At 55.1% G+C, this 22,293-nt stretch overlaps 1 protein-coding gene across 3 annotated transcripts; it reads left to right on the top strand.

Annotated features, from left to right (window-relative positions):
- The first annotated feature begins 809 nt into the window (after positions 1-809).
- Positions 810-21,834, top strand: KCNH6 (potassium voltage-gated channel subfamily H member 6). 3 transcript variants are annotated; one of them, XM_072781214.1, is made up of 13 exons: positions 813-960; positions 1,763-1,993; positions 7,064-7,225; positions 7,325-7,530; positions 10,799-11,224; positions 12,496-12,895; positions 13,925-14,124; positions 14,291-14,543; positions 17,704-17,897; positions 18,987-19,071; positions 19,638-19,806; positions 20,510-20,696; positions 20,993-21,834. In XM_072781214.1, exons 1-13 carry the CDS (start codon positions 885-887, stop codon positions 21,275-21,277), a joined length of 2,874 nt encoding a protein of 957 aa, XP_072637315.1. In that variant the 5' UTR covers positions 813-884; the 3' UTR covers positions 21,278-21,834. The 3 variants fall into 3 exon arrangements, with proteins under 3 accessions (XP_072637317.1, XP_072637315.1, XP_072637316.1); XM_072781215.1 differs by lacking the exons at positions 813-960; positions 1,763-1,993 and adding an exon at positions 3,985-4,953; XM_072781216.1 differs by lacking the exons at positions 20,510-20,696; positions 20,993-21,834 and having other exon boundaries at positions 810-960; positions 18,991-19,071; positions 19,638-19,788.
- Positions 21,835-22,293: the final 459 nt, after the last annotated feature.

The following is a 22,293-nucleotide window of genomic DNA, read 5'->3' as shown; positions in this document are numbered from 1 at the left end:
CTTCGTATGTACTCCTACCCCATTTTCCCAGGGCCAGGGCCGCGTTGAGCTTGCCATTTTTTTTTTTTAATTTATTCATGATAGACATAGAGAGAGAGAGAGAGGCAGAGATACAGGCAGAGGGGGAGAAGCAGGCTCCATGCAGGGAGCCCGACGCGGGACTTGATCCCGAGACTCCAGGATCACGCCCCCTGCCAAAGGCAGGCGCTAAACCTCTGAGCCACCCAGGGATCCCCGAGCTTGCCATTTAGGAGCTCTGCATGGGCACTGGGATTCAGCTGGAGGGCACGCGGTAAGGGCGGATTAAGGGTTGTTTAACCCTGAATGAAACAGCAAAAGACCACCTGAGGGCTCTAACAACTCTTGCTCCTCCTCTCCCCACCCCCCGCCTAAAAAGACCCGGCCAGGCAACGTCTGGGCTGCCCTTCGGTAGCCGGAGAGGGTCGGAGAGGGGCTGAGGCCACTGGCCAGTGGGATATGAGCAGAAAGAAGCTCCTGAGAGGAGCCCAGATCTGTTCCTGGTGCTGCACTTCTGCCCGGCTCCGCCCCCTCGGAGTCAGGGCCCGCCCCTGCCCCGTCGGGTCGGTGAGAAGTTGCCCCCGCCCCGCGAACCCCGCCCCGCCGCCGCGCGGCTTCTTTCAGCACCGCGGCGCGGACAGCTCCGGGGCGGGCGCCTGGGGAGTGAGGCGCTCGCCGAGCGGCCGGCCTGGGAAGGCGGTGCAGGGCCGCGGGGGTCGGCGCAGGCGGGCAGCAGGGGCGCGGGGCCCCGCGGCCCTCCCCGGGGGCGGCGCCCACCCGGGACCGGACGCCGCTGAGCCCGAGGGCAAGCGGAGAAGCAGGGAGCCGGGGCCCTGGTGGCTCCGGGAGGAGGCTGCCGCCGAAAGATGCCTGTCCGCAGGGGCCACGTCGCGCCCCAAAACACGTACCTGGACACCATCATCCGCAAGTTCGAAGGCCAGAGTGAGTGTGTGCGTTGAGGTGGGGGCCGATCTGAATTCCTGGTCCGGTGGCAGGAGTGGAGGAGACAGACCCTTTTACTTACTTCGAATGGATCAGCGTGGGTCGGGGTCGGGGGTACTGATGAATGCAAAATCCTTCGCTTTAATGTCCCCGGACACCTTCTGTTCCAGCAAGCCCCACTTACCTCAAATGCCACGCTCTCTGCTGGAGCAGCAGAAGCAGTGTACTCCCCTCCTCCCCTGAGTTGATTTCTTGGTACCCCAAGGGCTTATCCCCCCTTCTATCGCTGTCTTGCTTCCTCCTCCTGAACACCCGCCCCCCATTTCCTCCAGAGATTTCCTTGATCCCTTGTTTTCACTGCCTGACCCTAGCCACTCTAATTTTTCTAGGAGCTCTCACCAGGCCTGGGCCCCATCTGATCACATCCTGGCTCCCTCTTCCTGACTCCCTGCACTGACTCCAGGAAGCCTTGGGCCTCCTTCCCAATTCACTAACCCCATTGCTGCCCTGGTCTTCCCACGACTCTCAGGCCTGACTCCTCCTCCTACACATTTCTGGTCATTGTTCTGATCTCCCATTCTAACCATTACTCTCATTACTTTCAGGAGTCCCATAACCTTCCCCCATCACCCTGGCCTTCTAGGTCCCCCCACCCCCATCAGACCTCACTTCTCTCCCTCATTCTAGTTATTGCTCTGCTCCCCCATCTAGACACCCCTCACTGCTGCCAAGAATCCCTATGATCTTTCCACCCCTCATTGCCCAGTCTTGGTTGCCATGGGCTTCCCACATCCCACCCCAGGTCGGAAGTTCCTGATTGCCAATGCGCAGATGGAGAACTGCGCCATCATTTACTGCAACGACGGCTTCTGTGAACTCTTCGGCTACTCCCGAGTGGAGGTGATGCAGCGACCCTGCACCTGCGACTTCCTCACAGGCCCCAATACCCCACGCAGTGCCATGTCCCGCCTAGCGCAGGCCCTGCTGGGGACAGAGGAGTGCAAGGTGGACATCCTCTACTACCGCAAGGATGGTGAGGCTCCCTCAGACTACTGGTTCTACAGGACCTACTCAGTCCCTGTCTTGTACAGCCAGAGTAGCCCTCAGGAGGGCGCTGTCCCAAGGGCCAGAGGCCCTGACAAATCCTGTTCCTCTCCGCTCCTCAGTTTCCTCATCTGCAAGGGGGGACGTGGGGGGAGCAGTTGGCATTGAAGTCAGTGAGGTCCTTTCCTGAAGCTGGGGACCAGGCTGACTCACCAACTGATCCTTACCCTAGGCAGGGCCTCCACCATCCCTCCCCCATGTTCCCAGTCTCCTGGCTACCCACTCTGTCACTGTCAGCCCCAGCTGTCAGGCAGCTGGAATGAAAATTAACCTTTCCTCATCTCCATCTGCTCTGGGGATTAGGGGAGGCGTCACCCCCTCAATGCCTCTGTGGGCAGGCCAAGCTCAGTGGCTGCTGGCTAGAAAATAGGAGTGGACCTGGCTCACCCAAGCCTCAGATCCTTGGGGAGATAGACTCTGGAGTTTGCCCTTACCCAGAGGTTCATGCAGTTTGGTATGTCACTGCCAGCCCACGTTTATGGCAAGCAGAACAGAAGCATAGGGCAGGGGCTAAGGACAGAGCTCTTTGGCCCTTTAAGACCTTCCCCCTAGGACCTCAGAGTCTCCACAGTGGGTGGGAGGGAGGGGAGAGATGAGTGGGAACCAGGATTCTGAAAGTCCCTTTGAAATCACTTAATGGCCCCCCAATCTGGTTCTGCATCAGAATTACCTGGGGCGTATTTTCCAAAACACACCTTCCCTAGAGAGAGGCTGACTCAGAGGTGTGAGTTGAAACCAAAGCAGGTGCATTTGGAGAAATCTCCCTGGCGGTTCTGATGTTGTGCCAAGTTTAGGAACCACTGGCTTAGATAAATCCCTTCATTTCATGGATGAAGAAACCAAGGCCCAAGAAAAGGGAGAGACTTGTCCAAGATCCTACTGCTGGGGTCCAACTTGGGGCCAGAACCCAAGTCTCAGGATTCTTTCAAGATATTTGTTTGGAGTAATCCTAAGAGGGGAGATGACCCCAACTGCCTCTGTTCAGAGGCGGCCTTTCTGGAAAAGGCAGGGATGAGAGTCATCTGAGTAAGTGACAGATGAAAGGTAGGCTCCTTTGGATTGGGACTGAGGGGTACCGAGAACCTGGGGCCTAGGGGGCTGGGGCATGTGCGGGACATGGATGGGTATGTGTGTGCCTGTTTGTGTTTCAGGGCTTCTAGAGTGCTTCATGGGTGGGTCCTGGCTGTCCCCTGGCTGTCTCCTGCTGCTTCCAACCAAGCAGATGCAGGGCTAGTGATTAGGGGACTAGGAAGAATTAGGCTTAGTTTGGCAGCACTCACAGGGTTAATGAAGTCAGAATATTTTTAAAAGCTGTGACCTCACCTCCTCACATCATTGCAGGGAGGAGGTGGCAGTCAGAAGAGTGAGAAGGGTTCCCTAGGAATAGGATGGGATAGCAGGAAATGGGGAGGGGGGGCGGCGGCAGGAATAACAGATCCTTTTCCTTGACCCCAGAGCTCTACCTGGGCCCCAGAAGGGTTTGGACTGATATCAGGCTCCTAAAGATGTCAGATCAGGTCTTTTAGGGTCTCCTCAGCACTTTGCATGTGCCCTGGGCTGGGGCCAGAGATCAAGACCGGGCCTTGGCCCTCTGAGATGAGGATTCAGATCTTCAGAATTTTGCTGGGGTCCTCTGACTATCAGAAGAGACTCCAGGACCTAATCTTGGATGCTGGCTCTGGGTATAAAAGGAAAATTATCACATATCTGATACCCCCAAATCCCAGTCTATGCCACCCAAACCTAAGCCCTTCTCTGTCCTGTTACCTATCTACCTACCTGAGACCTACCGGAGATTGGCCTGAAACCTAGAAAAGAGAGCTTCTTGCCCTACATTGCTCTAAGGAAAGGATGTGGTGCTCAGATAGTTTATGTTCACCTTATGGTCCACTCTGACCACATGATTCTTTTTTTTTTTTTTTTTTAAATCATATGCACATCTTTTAATCTTCCTGGCAGGCATCCTAATGGTGATTTCTTCCCCTCTTCAGTCAATGCCCCCTCTCACCCCCTCCCCCTGATTCCAGGGAGGTAGAAAAGTGTCCTAAACAGAACTCTAGCTGGTTTGTTTATAATCCTCTTTTACTCTAAAAGGGTAATCCACTGACAGTTTTCCAAGTCAAAATGAAAGGTCTGTGTTCATGTATCTCCACATTATATAGCAACACAAAGTTGGATTCAAAGAAGCCAGGGCACTTGGCAAAAATTGCCCCCGTGAGATAGGACTCAGAGACCCCTGAGAACCTGGCTTTTCCTCCATCTGCCTTTACTAAGGAAAGTAAGAATCTAGCAGATAAGGCGGAATGGGGATGTTCATAAGACTAGAACTAATGAGAGCCTGGAGGGAGGGATGAGAGCACTCACATCTCCCCTACCTCCATGCCTGCCCCCGCTGAGCACCTGCCAGAGAAGCCTACGCCTGCCTGCCTTTGTTGGGCCCTCTTGTCTAATGACTCCAAAACCAGAGAGTCTCCTAATCTCCAAGCCACACTAGAGGATGCCTGGGCTCCTCCAGTCCTCAGCTCTGGAGGAGGAGGACAGGGTAAGGACCGAGGTCAGAGGCTCCAGTGTTTCCCCGCATACTCCCACATGAATGCAGAAGCACCAAGCAGGAGGCCACCCTCCCCTGCTACCCTTTTAGTGGCAGCTTTCTTCTGAAGCATCAGCTTCTCCCTGAGGGCTCACTGCAACCCTGTATGGGATGGGCATAGAGAGATGGGGGTGATAGATAACAAGGAGGCTTTGCAGAGGAGAGCAAGGGCGGGGCAGGAGGTAAGAACAATGGGACACTGAAGAAAAGAGCACATCCAAGAGGCAGAGAAGAGCGGAGAGAAGGGCTGCATCTCAGGGAGCAGACAAATCTGCTGGGGTCCTCCGGTCAGAGAAGAGGTAAGCACTGGGAGGAGCCCCTGGAAGGGAGAAAAGGCAGAGACTGTGGACCCCCCACCCTCCAGCAATGGGGCAAGAGCACAGGGACACAGCCACTCCTGGACACAACCTGGGGTGACACATTCACCTACTTCTGGTTGCCCAGACGCAGTCACTTGTGAGCAAGGACAGCCGAGGGATATGGAAAAAGAATGCTCTGAACTCATCCAAATCCTCATAGCCTCCTGTCCGCCCACCCTACAGGCAGCAAGAATGAAGTTTGGGCACAGGGTGTCGTGCATAGCTCCCCTCCAGCCCTCACTGCTATGATGGATCTTTGTTCCCAGCCTCAGTTTTCCAAAGATAGCAACAGTGGATGGGTCCAGCCACTTGAACTCTGGGCCTTGACTGTTCCCAACAGTACTGAGAGCCTGAAGGCCCTGCCGCTCTGCCCAGCTCTCCCCTCACTGTCCCCTCCACCAGGCCAGGTCTCTTAGTGCCAGAGAGTGAAGAGATAGGCTGGCTTTGGAGGGAACGTTTTGGACCACTGGCTAACAAGACTTCCTGGCTAGGTCCCAGAGTCCAAGCCTCCCCACATCCTGGGCTGACAAGAATGCCAGGCTGTGGTCTGGGAGGCTGAGCCTATAGCATTGTGAGCCCAGGACTGGTCACAGAAGCAGGCGGGTGGCCTCTCCTCGGTGTGGATGTCTCCCCCGGGACCCAGTGCAACAGCTGGCAGATGGCTGCCTGGTGCCTGGGAGTCCGGGAATCTGATCCAGGAGATTCCTGTTCCCAGGGAAGAAAGTGGGAGGGAGGATGGGGGCAGCTCAGTTGCACCCCAGCACTGAAGGTGTGAGGAGGCACTTTGGGGAAAGCAGGATCCTAATGGACCCCAAAGTAGCAAGGCTCCTGCCAACCAGCCTCGCCCCCACTCACATTTACACATTCTTTCATGTACTCAATTAACAAAAGCCACCTGGGATAGGTGCTGGACTCACAAATGAGACAGACACAAACCTGCCCTCAGGAAGGGGCAGCTCTGCCTTCTGATTTGCATATTTACTTGAGGCCCCTCCCCCTTAGCATCCTGCCCTTTGGGCCCCATAACACACCAACAGCTTGAGCAGAGAGACAAGGGACCACTGGGTACCTTGGAGACAGGGCTCATGGGACATCCACCCACCCACTCAGTCCATAGGGCTGGGCTCTGGGGGGCATGTGGCTGTCTTAGCTTTGATTTGTCCCACTTGCCTATGTGGGGGAGATCCTGAAGCCAAGAAGGAAGAACATAAAGCCAACATCTAGGTCTAACCTGTCCAAGAGGGTGTGAGAGTGGCAGGAGGGGGCTGCCCTGTCATCACCCTGCTGTCTCATTCCCTCTCCAGACCCCAGGGTATTGCCCTGCCTGCCTTCCAGTCCCAACACTTCTGACCTTCGAGGCCTGGGGCAGCAGCCTGGCCTTCACGCTGGTGTCCTTCTCATCCTGGACCATTCCCTTCTCACCCAGCTGTTATGTGCTGAGTACCCAGTGAGCCCCACTCCATGTCCCCTTCCAGCCCCAACCAGGCAGTTTCTTAGAACCCCAGGCTCTAGAGAATGGGGGTCTATGTTTGCCTCCCTCCCCAAGGATCCACTGGACACCAACCATGGATCTTTGAGGCCTCAAGAGTCAACTGGTTCCATGCGCAGCACTTAGCGTGTTCTCAATGAGTTTCTTCCAGCATTGGGGGAGTGGGGCATTTTTGTGGGAAGGGAATATGGGAACTGAACCCAGGGCTAGCCAGAGCTACATGGGAGTAGAATGCCCGGCCTCACCTCCCCACTTAATCCATCCCATCTGCTCAGCTTTAATCACAGCAGAAGCAAACCTCAAGGTTAAACCCTGAGCTGAGGGCTGAGTGTGGACTTGGGCCCGATGCTACATTATCTCCTAATGAGCAGCTAAGCTGCTCTGCCCTGTGGGTGGGACACCTGCTGAGCAGCATCACCAACCCCCTGCCCAGTAGTCCAGGCCTCCTCACCCCATAGCTGTCTTTCACTTGACCTCAACCCAGCCCCCTCCCTGGCTTCCCTTGGCCATGTTTCTACAGGAGAGGATCCCTTCTGTGATCCCTCCCAATGGTGTTTGCAGCCTCCAGCTTCCGCTGCCTAGTGGACGTGGTGCCTGTGAAGAATGAAGATGGGGCTGTTATCATGTTCATCCTCAACTTTGAAGACCTGGCCCAGCTCCTGGCCAAGAGTGAGCGCCGCAGCCTGTCCCAGTGCCTGCTGTCCCAGAGATTCCTGGGCTCTGGTGAGGTGGGGTGCAGGTGGTGGTGGGGATGAGTGGGGGGACCAGATGAGGCAGCTGGTCCCCTGGCCCTGGCTGTTCTGACCCTGGGACTGGTTTCAGAGGGCTCTCATGGCAGGTCGAGTGCACAGAGGCCTGGCACAGGCAGGGTCAAGTACAGGACCATTGGCCAGATTCCACAGTTCACACTCAACTTCGTGGAGTTCAACCTGGAGAAACATCGCTCTGGCTCAACCACAGAGATAGAGATCATTGCACCACACAAGGTAGTGGAGCGGACCCAGAATGTCACCGAGAAGGTCACCCAGGTATGGACTGCAGGGCAGGGTGGGCGGGGCTGTGCTGGGCCTGGAGGGTCCCTTCTCAGGCCTGGGGCTGGAGGTGGCAAAGGCAGTCAGCTTGTCCAGCCCCCGGTGTCTGGTCTGAGCCCCGGGCTTCCTGTCCTGCTGAAGTCTGATTCTCTAGACCTAAAGGCTTACCCTGGGGTCTCCACCCTGATGGTAGAGCCAGGGGAGGTTGGTGTCAACAGAGCCTGGGAATAGTGCCACATCCTAGGTCTGGAGGCGTCTGGGATGGGGGAACACACAGGCTACCACGAGGGCCTGTTCAAGCCTCTGCCAGTCACAGAGAAGGAGAAGCAGAGAGAGGAGGTGGCAGGACCACACTGAGGGGAGATGAGGAGGAAGGATGGAGGGAGGCCCCCAGCCTGCTTCTGACTCTTCTCCCCACCTCCCACCCCCCACCACACCACAGGATCCTCTTGCAAGCCAGGCAGAGGGGAGCTGGTCCTGGCATCTTCAGCTCTCTTTGAGCAACTTCCTGGGGATCATGCCCTGAATGCCTCCCTCCCCTTAAGCCCCTCCTTGGACAGCCCAAGGCAAACCTCCTTGGGTTTTCTGTTTCAGCTGACCCCAGTGTCCCCTCACATGGGGCCTGATGCCCCTGTCCCCCCAACCATTCTAGAGGGAAATGCAAGGTTCAAATGACCAGAGTCCTGCCACTGACTTGCTATATGACCTTGGACAAGTGATCTTATACCCTCTCTGGGCCCCAGGGCTCTCACATTAGGCATTAAGGTGGGGCTAGGCCAGGGCTGAGCAAGGAAGTACAGGTCATGGGGAGGGTGTGAGGGACTCCACCCAGCTTTCTCTGAAGATTTGCCTTCATGGGGGATGGGGGCCATTCTTCTTCCTCCATGCCTCCTTTCACTTGTGATGGAGCAAGTGGGATGGAAACTCCCAGTGACCCAGCCTCTCCCCAAACATGAGAACCCTGGAAAGCAAGCACCCCAGGCTGCAGGGCTGGGCCTTCAGAGGTCAGCAGGGTGGCCCAGTAGCCTGACTGCGGGAACTCCACCAGGACCACTCATCCCAGGGCCCTCAGGTTGACACAGGGGTGATGGGGACTGTTAGACTGGCAAGTGGCCCATGAAGACTGAGAGGTCTGGCTGGGGCCTATGGTCCCTGCTCTACCCAACCCACCTGGTCCTATCCTACTCCCGGCCCCGGCCAGTCTTGGCTTTGCTAGCTCACCCTAAATAGGCCCTAAGGTAGGAGAGGTGCCTGATAGAGCTTAGAGCAGAAAGCTGTATGAGCCCAGAGTAGGGCAGTCACCCTTACTTCAACCAGGGCTCCAAGGGCTGGAACCTCACATCTGAGTTCCTACATCCTGAGAACCCTGCAGCTCTGGGCAACACTGGCAAGGGTCCTCATGCTGACTTCAGAGGCAATGGGAAACCGTGGAGGTCTGCGTGGTGGGGGAGATGGCACCCCTGTCTGGGGGGTCCTGGGGAGGTGGACATCCTCTTCTTATCTACCCCCAACCCTCTGAATTCCTACCTCCTCCCCTCTCAAGCCCTATGATTTGCTATTCCAACTTGGTGTGGTTTTTTTTTTTTTTTTTTAAAGATTTTATTTATTTAGGAGAGAGAGAGAGAGAGAGAGAGAGAGAGCTGGGAGGAGCAGCAGAGGGAGAGAGAGAAGCAGACTCCCCGCTGAGCAGGGAGCCCAATTCGGGGCTGGATCCCAGGAGCCTAGGATCATTACCTGAGCCAAAAGCAGATGCCTAACCGACTGAGCAACCCAGGAGCCCCCATCTTGGTGTCTCTTGAGCAACCAGGGAAGGAGAGGAGTAGCTATGACAACTCAAGCTCTCATGACTCATTCAGCTCTGTTGGCTGAGGTCACTGCCTTGAGTTGAGCCCCAATGTGGACTAAGTGCTGGGCATATAAGATGGCCTGTTGTTCAGTGGAGAATAACTGTGTTCAGGGGTGTTTACAGGGGACAGGGAGAAAAATCAAGAAAGAGGGTCAGAAGAGGCTTCCTGAGAGGCAGAATAGAAGCTGAGGCCTGAAGGCAGAGTAGGGACTCACTGTAGGGTGGAGATACTGTGACCCCTTCTAGGTGTTTAGATGGCTGATTAGGGACCCACAAGGTGAAACCAGCCCTTTAATGGATCTTGTCTGTTAATGGATTTGGTTTTCAAGGTCAGAACCTTATATTGCAGATTTTCTTGAACCAGGGCCATCTGCCCAGGCCAATCCAGTGGTGGTGGTAGGGTCAGCTGGCCACCCCTCAGGCTCCATCTTTGTTGGGGCAGTGCTTGACATAGGATGAGTCAGGAGGAGGATTTACCATAGAGTAACACGTGCCATTGAGATGCACCACGGCATTTAATCATCTTTTTATGGAGTTGCTTGTCCTTTGTTATTCATTCTGCATGAGGCTTAGAGAGGTCGTAAAATTAGCCCCAAGACAGACATATTGCAACATCAGAACTGGGATCAACCGGGAAGGTCTGGCTGGCTTAAAACACATGCCCTTCTTGATGCCCCGGCTGTTTCTTGTGTTGGGTAGCTGGCCAGAGCCTGGGAGTATTGGGCTGAGCCTGGGGATCCTATGTTGGCCATAGTCTTGGAGGCAAGAGTGGGAGGGGCAGAGCAAAGCGGGCTCAGCTGACAGTAATGAGCAAAGCACCCTTGTACATGTGCAAAATAGTCGGGGCTCTGTTGTGCCCAGGATGTATCAAGGACTCAAATTAGCTACATGCCTCCAAGTTTGACTCTTCCCATGGAAGGCTCTGTGAATCAGCCCCAAGGAGGCCCCTCACTGGTCTAGACTCCACAGGGCCTTCAGAAATGAAGAGGTTATTCTGGGAATGACTTGTTCCCACCAGAAATCCTGACCATGGGGAACCGAGCCCACCGGAAAGGACCAAACCACCAGCTACCCCCTCGTCTAGGTTCTTCAAATAACCCCGAGCCTAGTCCTCCCCTGGCCTCCCCACCTTCCTCCCCCAGCCCTGTCTTAACTCCAGGTTGGCCTGTTTGTGAGGGAGTTGGGGAGCTTCCAACCTGGGATCACCCTTCATCCTATAGCCCACCTCCTCTCTGCACTTCCTCCCAACACACCTATCCCCTTATGAATTTGCCCCATACACGCTCTACCCCAACTCTGCTTCATTCCCTCTGTCCCCACAGCCCCCTTCCCAGGCCTCACCCCAAAGCCTTCATCCCTCCCAATCGGTTTCACTAGTGATGGACACCCTGCTGACTGCCCTGTGGCCCCCACCCCCAGGTTCTGTCCCTGGGCGCCGATGTGCTGCCGGAGTACAAGCTGCAGGCACCACGCATCCACCGGGGGACCCTCCTGCACTATAGCCCCTTCAAGGCCGTGTGGGACTGGCTCATCCTGCTGCTGGTCATCTACACGGCCATCTTCACACCCTACTCGGCTGCCTTCCTACTCAGTGACCAGGACGAGTCTCAACGCGTGGACTGCGGCTACACCTGTAGTCCACTCACCGTGGTGGACCTCATCGTGGACATCATGTTCGTTGTGGACATTGTCATCAACTTCCGCACCACCTATGTCAACACCAATGATGAGGTGGTCAGCCACCCTCGCCGCATTGCCGTCCACTACTTCAAGGGCTGGTTCCTCATTGACATGGTGGCCGCCATCCCCTTTGACCTGCTCATCTTCCGCACTGGCTCTGATGAGGTGAGCAAACCCTCAGGCCAGCTGCTGTGGCCATCCCCTGTGCGCCAGCCTGGGGCCTCCCAGCCCCACAGTCCTGCGTGCAGAGAGCACCTGGCTTTGCATACCTTTGCCAAAGCATGTGGGGGGCCTCAAACATGTGCCATCTCCCAGCCCTGGAGAAGGACCAGCCAAGGCTGTGCCCTAGACCCTATGATCCAGAATTCTGACCCCTCTGGGATGGGCACGCCTATAGTCCCAGCCCCTTGTGCTGGCTTCTAAAGCTCACTTACCCTGGAGTTGCGAAGGGAATCCATAGACTGCTTCTGCAAGGCAGCCTGCCACCCCCTGCCACCCCCAGACCCTCCATTATGCCCACTCACTCCCCACAGCTGACATGAAGGCATTTTCAGACTCTTCTCATAGCTTCTAATCCCACTGAGTCCTTTTGCCCACGTCCTTGGGATCAGCTTTCAAATCAGCTCTGCCTTCTGTGCTCCAGCCACCCCCTCAATAGCCTATCCAGCGGGCAGTGTCCATCTGACTCCCATGCCCGCCCACTTCCAGCCAATCTATCCCCATTCTCTCCACTTCTGCTGCCCTTGGCTGAGCACTGAGGAGCCTTCTTAACCACCTCTGCCCCACCCCTACACCTGCCAGCCTCACCCCTCCACACAGAAGCCAAGACCAGCTTCAGATAATCTGACACTGTAGAACTTCAGTGGCTCCCCAGTGGCTTGAAATAAAAGCCAAGCTCTTTTTGGGCCTCAAGGTCCATAGGAGCAGCCCCTGCGCACCCACCTTCCAGGCTCATTTCTCACCACCATCTTCCACTCTGTGCTCCAGGCAGCAGCACCACACTTGGTTTCCCACATGGGCTGTGCTATTTCACACCTCCACACCTGGTTTGGCTCACTCTACTCCTGTGCCTAGAATGCCTTTCTCTCTCCCTCCTGAGGCCTGCAGACTCAGCCTCATCTCTCAAGATTCAGCTCATGTGTCACCTTCGCTATGAAGCCTCCCCTGCCCTGCACCGCTGAATGGACCTCCCTTTTCTCTGCGCTCCCCTGGACTTCTGTCCTCACAACCATAACACTGTTTTGAGCTTTAGGCTGAGAATTCCTTAACATCCTGCCCTGGGCTGCACTGTGCTGTGCCAAGAGCCCAGAGCAGCTGCTCTATAAGTGTTTGTTGAATGACTGTGTGACCATATGCACAAGTGAACAAATGTGGTCCTAAGGGCAGCCTTTCCAGGGCTGACTCTTGGCCCCATGGTCCCCTCCCTGCCCCTTCAGACCACAACCCTGATTGGGCTGCTGAAAACGGCAAGGCTGCTGAGGCTGGTGCGTGTGGCAAGGAAGCTGGACCGCTACTCTGAGTACGGGGCGGCTGTACTTTTCCTGCTCATGTGCACCTTTGCACTCATTGCACACTGGCTGGCCTGCATCTGGTATGCCATCGGCAATGTGGAGCGGCCCTACCTGGAGCCCAAGATCGGCTGGCTGGACAGCCTGGGCGCACAGCTTGGCAAGCGCTACAATGGCAGCGACCCAGCCTCTGGCCCCTCGGTGCAGGACAAGTATGTCACGGCCCTCTACTTCACCTTCAGCAGCCTTACCAGCGTGGGTTTCGGCAACGTCTCCCCCAACACCAACTCTGAGAAGGTCTTCTCTATCTGTGTCATGCTCATCGGCTGTAAGTGCCCAGACCTTACCTATGGCATTCAATTTTTAGTTTCATAATGAGACATAACACAGTAACATTGTGTGTGATGGGGAAATACCAAGCAGGCAGCACAATGAAATTTTGCATATGTACACCCACTATACACAGAATTTACCATACTTACAACCCTTGCTATGTGCCAGGCACCAGGGCCAGCTACATTATTTGCAGGGCCCAGTACAAAGTGAAAATATGAGACCATTATTTTTAAAGTCTTAAAGATTTCAAGAATGGTGACTTCAGAGCCAGGAATCAAGCATGGGACCCTTCTTAGCACCCGGGAAGCTGGCCCCTGCCAGGCACTTTTGTAATTGCTTGTCCAATGTGCACACTTCATTTTCATCACTATCCTATGGGTGCCATATTACAAGCCCAGTTTACAGACCAAGAGACTGAAGATCCTAACTTGCCAGGGATTACAGAGACCCAATTTTATCGCAGGGGACCAGCTCCCCTGGCTATGTGTGCTCCCAGGCCCTGCACCGTGCTGCCTACTTCCCAAGACACCTCGTCTAGCAACACAAGAGTCAGTGTGGAATTTTACACATAGATTAAGTTGTCATGTTCAGGGTATTTAGAGATGTGAAAGCCCAGAGAAACAAAAACAAGAAAAAAAAAAATGGGTGAAAACAGAGACTCAGAGTTTTCCCTTTATTATACTTTTTTTTTTTTTTTTTACAACTTGAAGGACAAAACAAATCTGTACTAAAAAAAATCATTGCCCTAGTTCTCAGGAGTCTGGCCTCTGGGCCCAGGAAGGTGCCAAGAGACACAGGACAGAGGGAGGAGGGCAGGAAGCCCAGAGGCTTTTGTCCCTCGTGTGCCCTGGTGCTGTTCTGGGCACTCTGACTTGGCCCTGGACAGCGGGGCCCCTGATCAGAGAGGGCTCCCAGGGAGAAGGATGTCTGGAGCAGGCCCTGGGGTGCTATGGCCTGGTGGGGCTGTGGAGGAGCTCACTACCAGCACCCCATGCACGGCCCCTCGGCTTCCTCACCCCAGCCCTCATGTACGCCAGCATCTTTGGCAACGTGTCCGCCATCATCCAGCGCCTGTACTCCGGCACTGCCCGCTACCACACGCAGATGCTGCGTGTCAAGGAGTTCATCCGCTTCCATCAGATTCCAAACCCCCTGCGGCAGCGCCTGGAAGAGTACTTCCAGCATGCCTGGTCCTACACCAACGGCATTGACATGAACGCGGTGAGCCCCTGGCGCCCTGCCTCGGGTGGGGAGGGCGGTCCAGCTCAAGTCCCAGCTCCGGCCGAATGCCCCGGGGGAGGCCGAGGTCCGGCGGGCACAGGGCACCCCCAGACCCCTCCCCACCCGTTCCTCCAGCCTCCCGCTGGACGCGGCCGCCCCCTCGCAGGTGCTGAAGGGCTTCCCCGAGTGCCTGCAGGCCGACATCTGCCTGCACCTGCACCGCGCGCTGCTGCAGCACTGCCCTGCCTTCCGCGGAGCCAGCAAGGGCTGCCTGCGCGCCCTGGCCGTCAAGTTCAAGACGACGCACGCACCCCCCGGGGACACGCTGGTGCACCTCGGCGACGTGCTCTCCACGCTCTACTTCATCTCCCGTGGCTCCATCGAGATCTTGCGCGACGACGTGGTCGTGGCCATCCTAGGTGGGTCTGGCAGGGAGGCCAGAGCGGTATGGGTGAGTGTGATGGAAGTAGAGACGTCCTGCCTCGAGTACTCTGATCCAGATGATGGTGGCACCTTTTACGGGTCTGCCATGTGAGCATGCGCGGTGGAGAGCTTTATACCCAGCTGACGGAATCCTTAAACCCAACCATATGTTCCATTTTCCTTTTTTTTTTTTTTTTTTTTAAATTTTATTTATTTATGATAGTCTCACAGAGAGAGAGGGGCAGAGGCACAGGCAGAGGGAGAAGCAGGCTCCATGCACCGGGAGCCCGATGTGGGATTCGATCCTGGGTCTCCAGGATCGCGCCCTGGGCCAAAGGCAGGCGCCAAACCGCTGCGCCACCCAGGGATCCCATGTTCCATTTTCCTGATAGGGAAGTAGAGGCTCAGAGAGGTCATGCTGACAAGTGGCCAAACAGGGATTCCAGGGCTACGTGTCAGACTCTGAGTCCGGGAAGGGTACTACCTTCTTCCACTCTTGGGGAGCTCAACAGTGAGAGGGCGAAAGTTTATCTTGGGTGGAGGGAGGACCCCAGTCTCATTCACCGCTGCTACAAGGACAGCTGGACACTTTGAAGGAAGGATATGAGCACTGGACAGGGGACAGATTTTGGGGCACACTCAGCCTCAGCTACTCACCAACCATGTGACCTTGGGCAGGTCACATCACCTCTCTGAGATGATTCTCATCTTCCTTGCCTTCTCCCTGTCTTTAGCCCACCCCAAGACCCTGATCAGGATGTCAGCCTCTTCTTCCTTTGGTCTCCATGGCTGGGCTCTCCTCCAACCCCAGTGTACAGAACCCCTCCAGTTCCTCTGTTCAGTACTCTCCCTTTGGCCTGGCCTTGGCTGCTGTTCACCAAACATAGGCTCAGCTTTCTTTTCCTCACCCTATACCCTCACCTGAGCTGCCTTGTTGCTCCTGCAATCTTAGCCTAATCTATGCCTCAAGGAGCCCCAGAGTGTTGTCCTGGCCCCAATCTCTCCTTAGACCAGAATATTCCAATCCTTCTTGGGTATGGCCACCATATATTCCATACACAGACCAAACAACATGTCTCAGTCTGAAATCAGCATCTTTCCTCAAAAGCTGTTCCTTCAGAATCCCCATCACTGTGAACTGTCTGTTTCCAGGGCCAGAGATCTGGGAGTCAACCAAGGGAGCACCCTTCATGGGGAGACATGGGAAGATTTTGAACAGAAAAGGAATATGCACAGATGTGAATTTCAGGTCACTGGCAGAAGGCAGAAGCTGGAAGATTGGGGAGGGGGGTAGACCAGATGCAGGGACACAGGAAAGGAGCTCTTGACACCTCTCCAGGAAAGCCCCACAGAGGGCTGGAGCCAGGCAGGAATAAGGGGATGAATGTGGGACAAAGGGGTATTAATGAGGGGAACAGACAGGAGTCTATGGCTGCCTGGATGGTGGGACTGGGGGAGGAAAGGAGAAGGACACATGCTGCCATTCTGCTTGGAGCACTTGCCTGGCAGATCCTGGGCATCCTTTAAGGCTGAGCTCAAGCCATGCCCTCCTCTGTGAGACCTTCCCTCACTCTCAGCCTACCTTAGGACAAAATGAGAGGATTTCAGTTCTCTAACTGAAACTTAAATTGGACTAGCTTCTTAATTATTAAATATGCATCATCCTTCCCACGTGGATGGCATTTCTAAGTGGAAATGGACATTAGATAATAATCCTTCACCTACTGAATCACCATCATTTTACAATGCTGCCCAGATTTCGAGCTTATGGGTTTCCTATGTGACTCTGGTAAGTCCCTTCCCTCTCCAGGCCTCATTCCCCTCCTCCAGAGCAACCTTTGATCCTGTTCTCTTGGGCAACAGGTCTTGGCTTTCATCCATCATTGTCCATGCAAACCATTAGCACTCCTGGACTGAGGGGCTGCACTTTCCTGTGGGGAGTGGACATCAGGCAATCATGGTCCCTGGCACCCCAGCCCTGGGCTCCCTGTCTGCGCTCACTGTGCAGCACACAGCTATTTCTTCTGCTCTGATGGCCTTTCTCCTGGGGGCTGATCTCTCATTGTCATAACCCAGCCCCCACTTCATGTCCTCTGTAAGTCCCTCCTCCCTTCCTCCACCATCCCTGGTAGATTTAGCCTTCCCTGTTCCTTAGCTCCTTAGCTCTTGGTTCTCCCCTGTCCTACGGCTCTGTAGATCATCTGCAAACCAGCTGGTTGTTTAGGTGCCTGTCTTATGGAGCTTTGGGGCTCTTTGTGGGTGGGACAGCATCTTATTCTTTTTTTTTTTTTTTTTTAGCATCTTATTCTATGTTAACATCCTGTGGCCAGCACAGTGGGCCTGACCCCAGGGGGGCCCGCTATCCTTGCCACATGCCCCAAGTATCACCAGCGTATGTCCACCCTGGGATATCCATCCCCCCCATTGCCTTGCATCAACCTGTCTGGTGCCTCTTACTATTTGAGGCTGTTTCTCCAGCATCACATCTGTTCCTCTGGACAGTCCAGTGTGGCAGGCAAGGCAGATATGGTTATACAGTTATACCCATTTTAGAGATGAGGACACTGTGGTCCAGAGAGGGGAAGTCACTTCCCTTGGCTTCCTCTGCTAAGGCCATGCTGGTTACCTGGCCCCATAGCAGGGTGTGGGAACACAAAGAGACAGAAGCCTCAGGTCTTGCCTGGGGAGCAGTGGGGTGCTCTCACAGCACCATCAGGCTGAGGATCGAGAAGGAGATTGAGCTGGGAGCCTTTGGTGTCCCTTCCTGCCCATTGTCCCCTGGAATGGGGGGTGGGGGGCTAGACAGGAACAGTGCCAAAGAACATGGAAAATAAGAGGGGGGCAGATTCTGACAGAGGGTGGTCCTGAGAGGCCTACAGACTGGTGTGTGTGGGGGGACCCACATACTGGGACAGGTATGTGCTCCCTGCAGAGCTCAGAGAACAAAGGAAAGGCAGGTTTCACATCAAACCCCTCTACATCCCCAGCCAGCACACCAACCTTGACCCCAGAGCATGATCCCGAGCACCAAGCCCCAACCTGATGGGATCCCTGAAGTGGGGGAATTGGTGGTACAGGATCAAGGGGCCCTCAGGGAGGCTCTTCCAAGGAGACCTTGGAGCCAGACCCTGGAGAGACTTCCTGCTCCTCTGGCAGGAAAGAATGACATTTTTGGGGAGCCCATTAGCCTTCATGCCCAGCCGGGCAAGTCCAGCGCAGATGTGCGGGCCCTGACCTACTGTGACCTGCACAAGATCCAGCGAGCAGACCTGCTGGAGGTGCTGGATATGTACCCTGCGTTTGCAGACAGCTTCTGGAGTAAGCTGGAAGTCACCTTCAACCTGCGGGACGTGAGTCAGGGCTGGGTGGGCCAGGGAGGGGAATGGTCTTGGCCAGCTGGTAACAGCAATGGAGGCTGCTGAGCACCTGGCCTGCCTGGCCTGAGGGAACCCATTTGACCACCTTCCTTGCTCTCAAACCCATCCTGCATCCCACACCATAATTTCTTCTGTGTCTACACCATTATGGCCAACATAATGCTAAGGATGATGATTATCAAGTACCAACTCCACGCTGAGCACTGGGCTCTTTTACATGATCTCATTTAGTCTTCTCCTGGCACACGGTGTTATTTTTCCCACTTTCCAGATGGAGAAACTGAGTGTCAGAGAGGATGAGTAAATTAACCAAAGCCATACCTCCATATAGTAAGACAGACAGTCCAAAGGTTGGACCCAAGTTTGTGCGACTCCATAGCTGAGGCTTTTTCCACTCCATGGCACCAAGCTGGAAGGGGAGCAGTGTCTACCATCCAGGGGCTCACAGAGCCAGGTCCCAGGGGGTGCAAATAAGTGATAAAGCAGCCTCTCCTCTCAAGCTTATCACTCAGTGGAGGAGTTTATAACAACTCAGGGCAAATAAAGAGCCTAGTTAAATAACCAAGGAAGTCATGAGGAGGTGTGGGGAGACCAAATTTCTATGGAAACTGGAGTTACCAAGCAGTGGGACAGCCAGTACAAACTGGAAGAGCCCAGAAGGGACTGTATGGATGAGGCAGGGTGGGGAGGGGGGTGTCTGGAAACAGTTTGTGTGAAGGAGGGGGCAAGAAAGGGAGGACTGCAAGGAAGGCTTCTCCCCACCCCCCCACCCGTACCAAATCTTGCTACTCAAGGCTGCCTTTTCCAAGACCCATGGTGGGGCGGGGGCAGGGCAGGGGGAGATCTGCACATCTCCAAGCCCCTGTTAATCTCCTGCCCACCCACACAGGAGACAACCTACAGGAAGCTGCCGGGAGCTTCAGGGGGAGCCCGGCCACCTGTTACCACTTTCTCACCTAGTTGTCTCAAGGGCCTTGGGGGTGGGGGTGAGGGACAGGGGAGAAAAAAGATGCCTCGTCCCAGCTTTGGTACCTATTACTTGATGCTCTTGTTCCCCACAAGGCAGGCGGGGGTTTCCAGTCATCACCCCGGCCAGCTCCAGGCAACCAAGACCACCAAGCCTTCTTCCTCAGTGACAACCAGTCAGGTAGGCAAAGCCAGCCCCCACCAGTGCCTGCCCTACCCCAGCCCGAAGCCCCTGCCCAGCCTCTACCTCTTTCAGGTCCTTCCCTGATCTGCCTCATCTTGGGAGAGGCCTCCTTAGCCCCGTGATGAGAGGCGAGGTGCTTTCTCTCCTAGGCTCAGTAATAGACACCCTTGTCTCCTTCCTGCCCCTGTGTACTCAGAGCCTGAGTGAGGGCTCTCCCCAGGGATGGATACGGGCCAGCCCACTGGGGTTCCACATCAGAGCACCAGGGGATTGGCTGGGCTGCAGGCTCCTGGACAGTGAAGCCAGGGCTGGACTGTCTCCATCCATCTAGCATCCCCAAGCTGGAGCCCTAGCTCCCTTCCCAGGGCTACTGGGACTTTCTGGGACCTGGAAGGCAGACCTTTATGGGGATAGGACGTTATACTCCAGGGGGTCCAGGTAAAGAGATCCACTTTTCCCATCCTGTGTTCCCATGGCCAGTAGGGGAAGGGGATGCGCTCTGTCCAGGCCATGCCTGTGGATCCAGGTGGACCAAAGCTCAGGCTTTCTTTTCCCTCCTACAGCTGCAGCCCCTTCCCTGAGCATCTCAGATACATCTGGCCTCTGGCCTGAGTTGCTGCAGCAAGTGCCCCCAAGGCCAAGGCACAGCCCCCCAAACCCGCAGGGAGACCCAGACTGCTGGCCTCGGGAGCTAGGCTCCAGGCTAGAGCAGCTCCAGGCCCAGATGAATAGGTGAGTGTCCTGTGGGCCAGGGGTCCCAGTGGCTGCAAAGAGCAGACCCAGCAGTGGGCTAGCCACGGGTGCCCCCTCTTGGTGACTCAGGGACATCACTGGGTACCCTGTGGGTTTTAGAATGGCAAGCCCTTCTCTATGTCACTAAGACTAGTTCTTTGGATGGCTTGTCCTAACAAACCCCGGAATGGGCCAAGGAAGCCTTTTTGGAAGAGGGGCATAATGTGGTGCAGAAACAAATTCCAGGGACTCTTGGAAAGGGGGTGTGGCCCGTGGATGGCAGGGCTGTGGTGGTAGAGTGAGGGCTTGGGGCAAGATAGTCCTAGGCTCCAAATCTACCTCTGCAACTGACCAGCAAGAGTGTGGACAAGTTACTTAACTACTCTGAGCCTCCATTTGCCCTTTCATGAATTGGGGATAATCAGAATACCCATACCAAAGCTTCCTTATGAGGGCTAAATGAGTGTGCACAGTGTCTGGTCACTGTTATTATTGAAGTCCGGGATATGCTAAGGGAAATTTTGGCAGGGGCTGTGGATCACAGCAGGGAAATAACTTCTAGTAGCTCCCAGGCTATCATTCAATCCAGCAGGAATGGCATGCAGGCTACAAAATTGAGAGCTGCCCTCAGGACCTGAACTGTCCTCCCTTACCCTGATGCTGACTCTGACTCTGACCTTGACTGTGGGGCTCTGTCTGGCAGGTTGGAGTCCCGCATGTCCTCAGACCTCAGCCGCATCCTACAGCTCCTTCAGCAGGCCCCGCCCCCGGGTCACACTGGCTATATCCTGGGAGCCCCTACCTCCGATGACCTGACCTTGTTTCCTACAGCCTCAGCCACTCAGAGTCCAGGAACAAGGCTGCCCCAGGGCGGTCTGACTCCTGCCCAGGTGAGCAGATGAAGGGATCCCTGGGGGCTTTCCTGGAGGTAGCTGTGTGTCTGCCCCCACCCTGAACTTGGTTTCAATGTGGCATGAAGCCCAGGGCCCCTGGAGTCTGAGAGCAGCTGTGGCTTCTGTTGTCCTCCTTTATGTCATGACAAGCAGCCCTGACAGGTGGTGGCAAAGCCTGGACTGTGACCACAGACCCCACAGCTGGGGCAGGGGCAACAGGACACAGCTCCTGCCAGTTCCCATCTCTGAAGTTGGTGGCCTCTTCCTTTCTTGCCCCCCACCCCCATCCCCAGGTCCCAAGCTGTGGTGACTTGGACAAGTTTAGGCTGAAGCAAAGGAACTCCTCCTCCAGGGTGCCTACCCTGGTCACGGCCACAGACAAAATTCTCACACTATCCTCAGAACGGGAGCAGCCTGAAGGGATCCTGTCACCCCGAGCCTCACCTCTTCATCCCCTTGAGGTCCAGGGACTCATCTGTGCTTCCCGCTTTCCCTCCCTTCCTGAACACCTGGGCCCCGTCCCCAAGCAGCTGGAGTTCCAGAGACATAGCTCAGATCCTGGATTGACAGGGAGTTAGAACTATTGAAACCCCAAGAGAAAAGATACCATGAGGGGACTGAAGGTGGGTGAGAGTTAAGGATTTGGGGGAGGCAGACAGCTGCCAAATTGGCCTCTGAAAAGCATTCCCCTACCCTAGCTACAAACTGCCAACCCAAGTGACCCAAAATGGCATGGGTGAAGAGGCTTGGGACTTTCCTAGACTCCTCTAGGGCTCTGTTTAGACAGTAGGCCTGGTGGAGGGTGGGTGAGACTTGGGGGTTGAGGTAGCTTACAGGCCAGAGGACTCTGCAAAGAAAGAAGTTTCCGATCTGTGTGAGAACCTTGCTCTCGGCTGGGTGCTATCACCATGTGGCTCAGAACTAGCCACCTCTTCATGGCCCAGCACCCAAGGTTAGTGAGATCTCCTGTCAAGAGACTTTGAACTGGCTGGGGATGAAAATGTCCTCTGTGGTGAACACATCAGGGCACAGAGCTCCAGCCCCCAGCCACTCTGCCCCTCATGGTTCTATAATAACCTTTGGGACTCTACCAAGCAGTGGAATATCTCACAGCTAATAAAGTCTGCACATTTCACGTTGGGCTGGGTGTGTTATTTACCTGAGGGTCATCAAGTCCTTGACTGTGCTGTGGTCTTCTTTAAGTCCCTCTTACAGGATTTGTGTGTTGCGGACCTGAAGGTACTCTGCTGGGCCCAGGAGCCCCAGGAGCATGGGGCTTTTAACCGGGCTGGGGTAAAGGGAAACGGAGAGGCTCTGTCTTAGTCACCATCAAGAATCATGACAAGAGCCAGCTTCCATAGTGCTCACCCTGTGCCAGGACCCTGCTGACAGCTCTGCAGATACGAGTTCACTAAGCCTCACCACAATCCTATGGGGTTCATATTGTTAGTTCCATCTTAGAGATGAGGGATCAGGAGAAGAGAGGCTAAGAAAGCATAAGGGGAACTTCTGGGGTGCTAGTACTGTTCTATTTTTTTTTTAAGATTTTATTTATTCATGAGAGACACAGAGAGAGATAGAGACATAAACAGAG

This window comes from Canis lupus, chromosome 16 (assembly GCF_048164855.1).
Source record: "Canis lupus baileyi chromosome 16, mCanLup2.hap1, whole genome shotgun sequence".
NCBI classification, from domain to species: Eukaryota; Metazoa; Chordata; class Mammalia; order Carnivora; family Canidae; genus Canis; species Canis lupus.
Note: the sequence above shows the minus strand (reverse complement) of the source record. Positions and strands in the feature narration are given on the sequence as shown.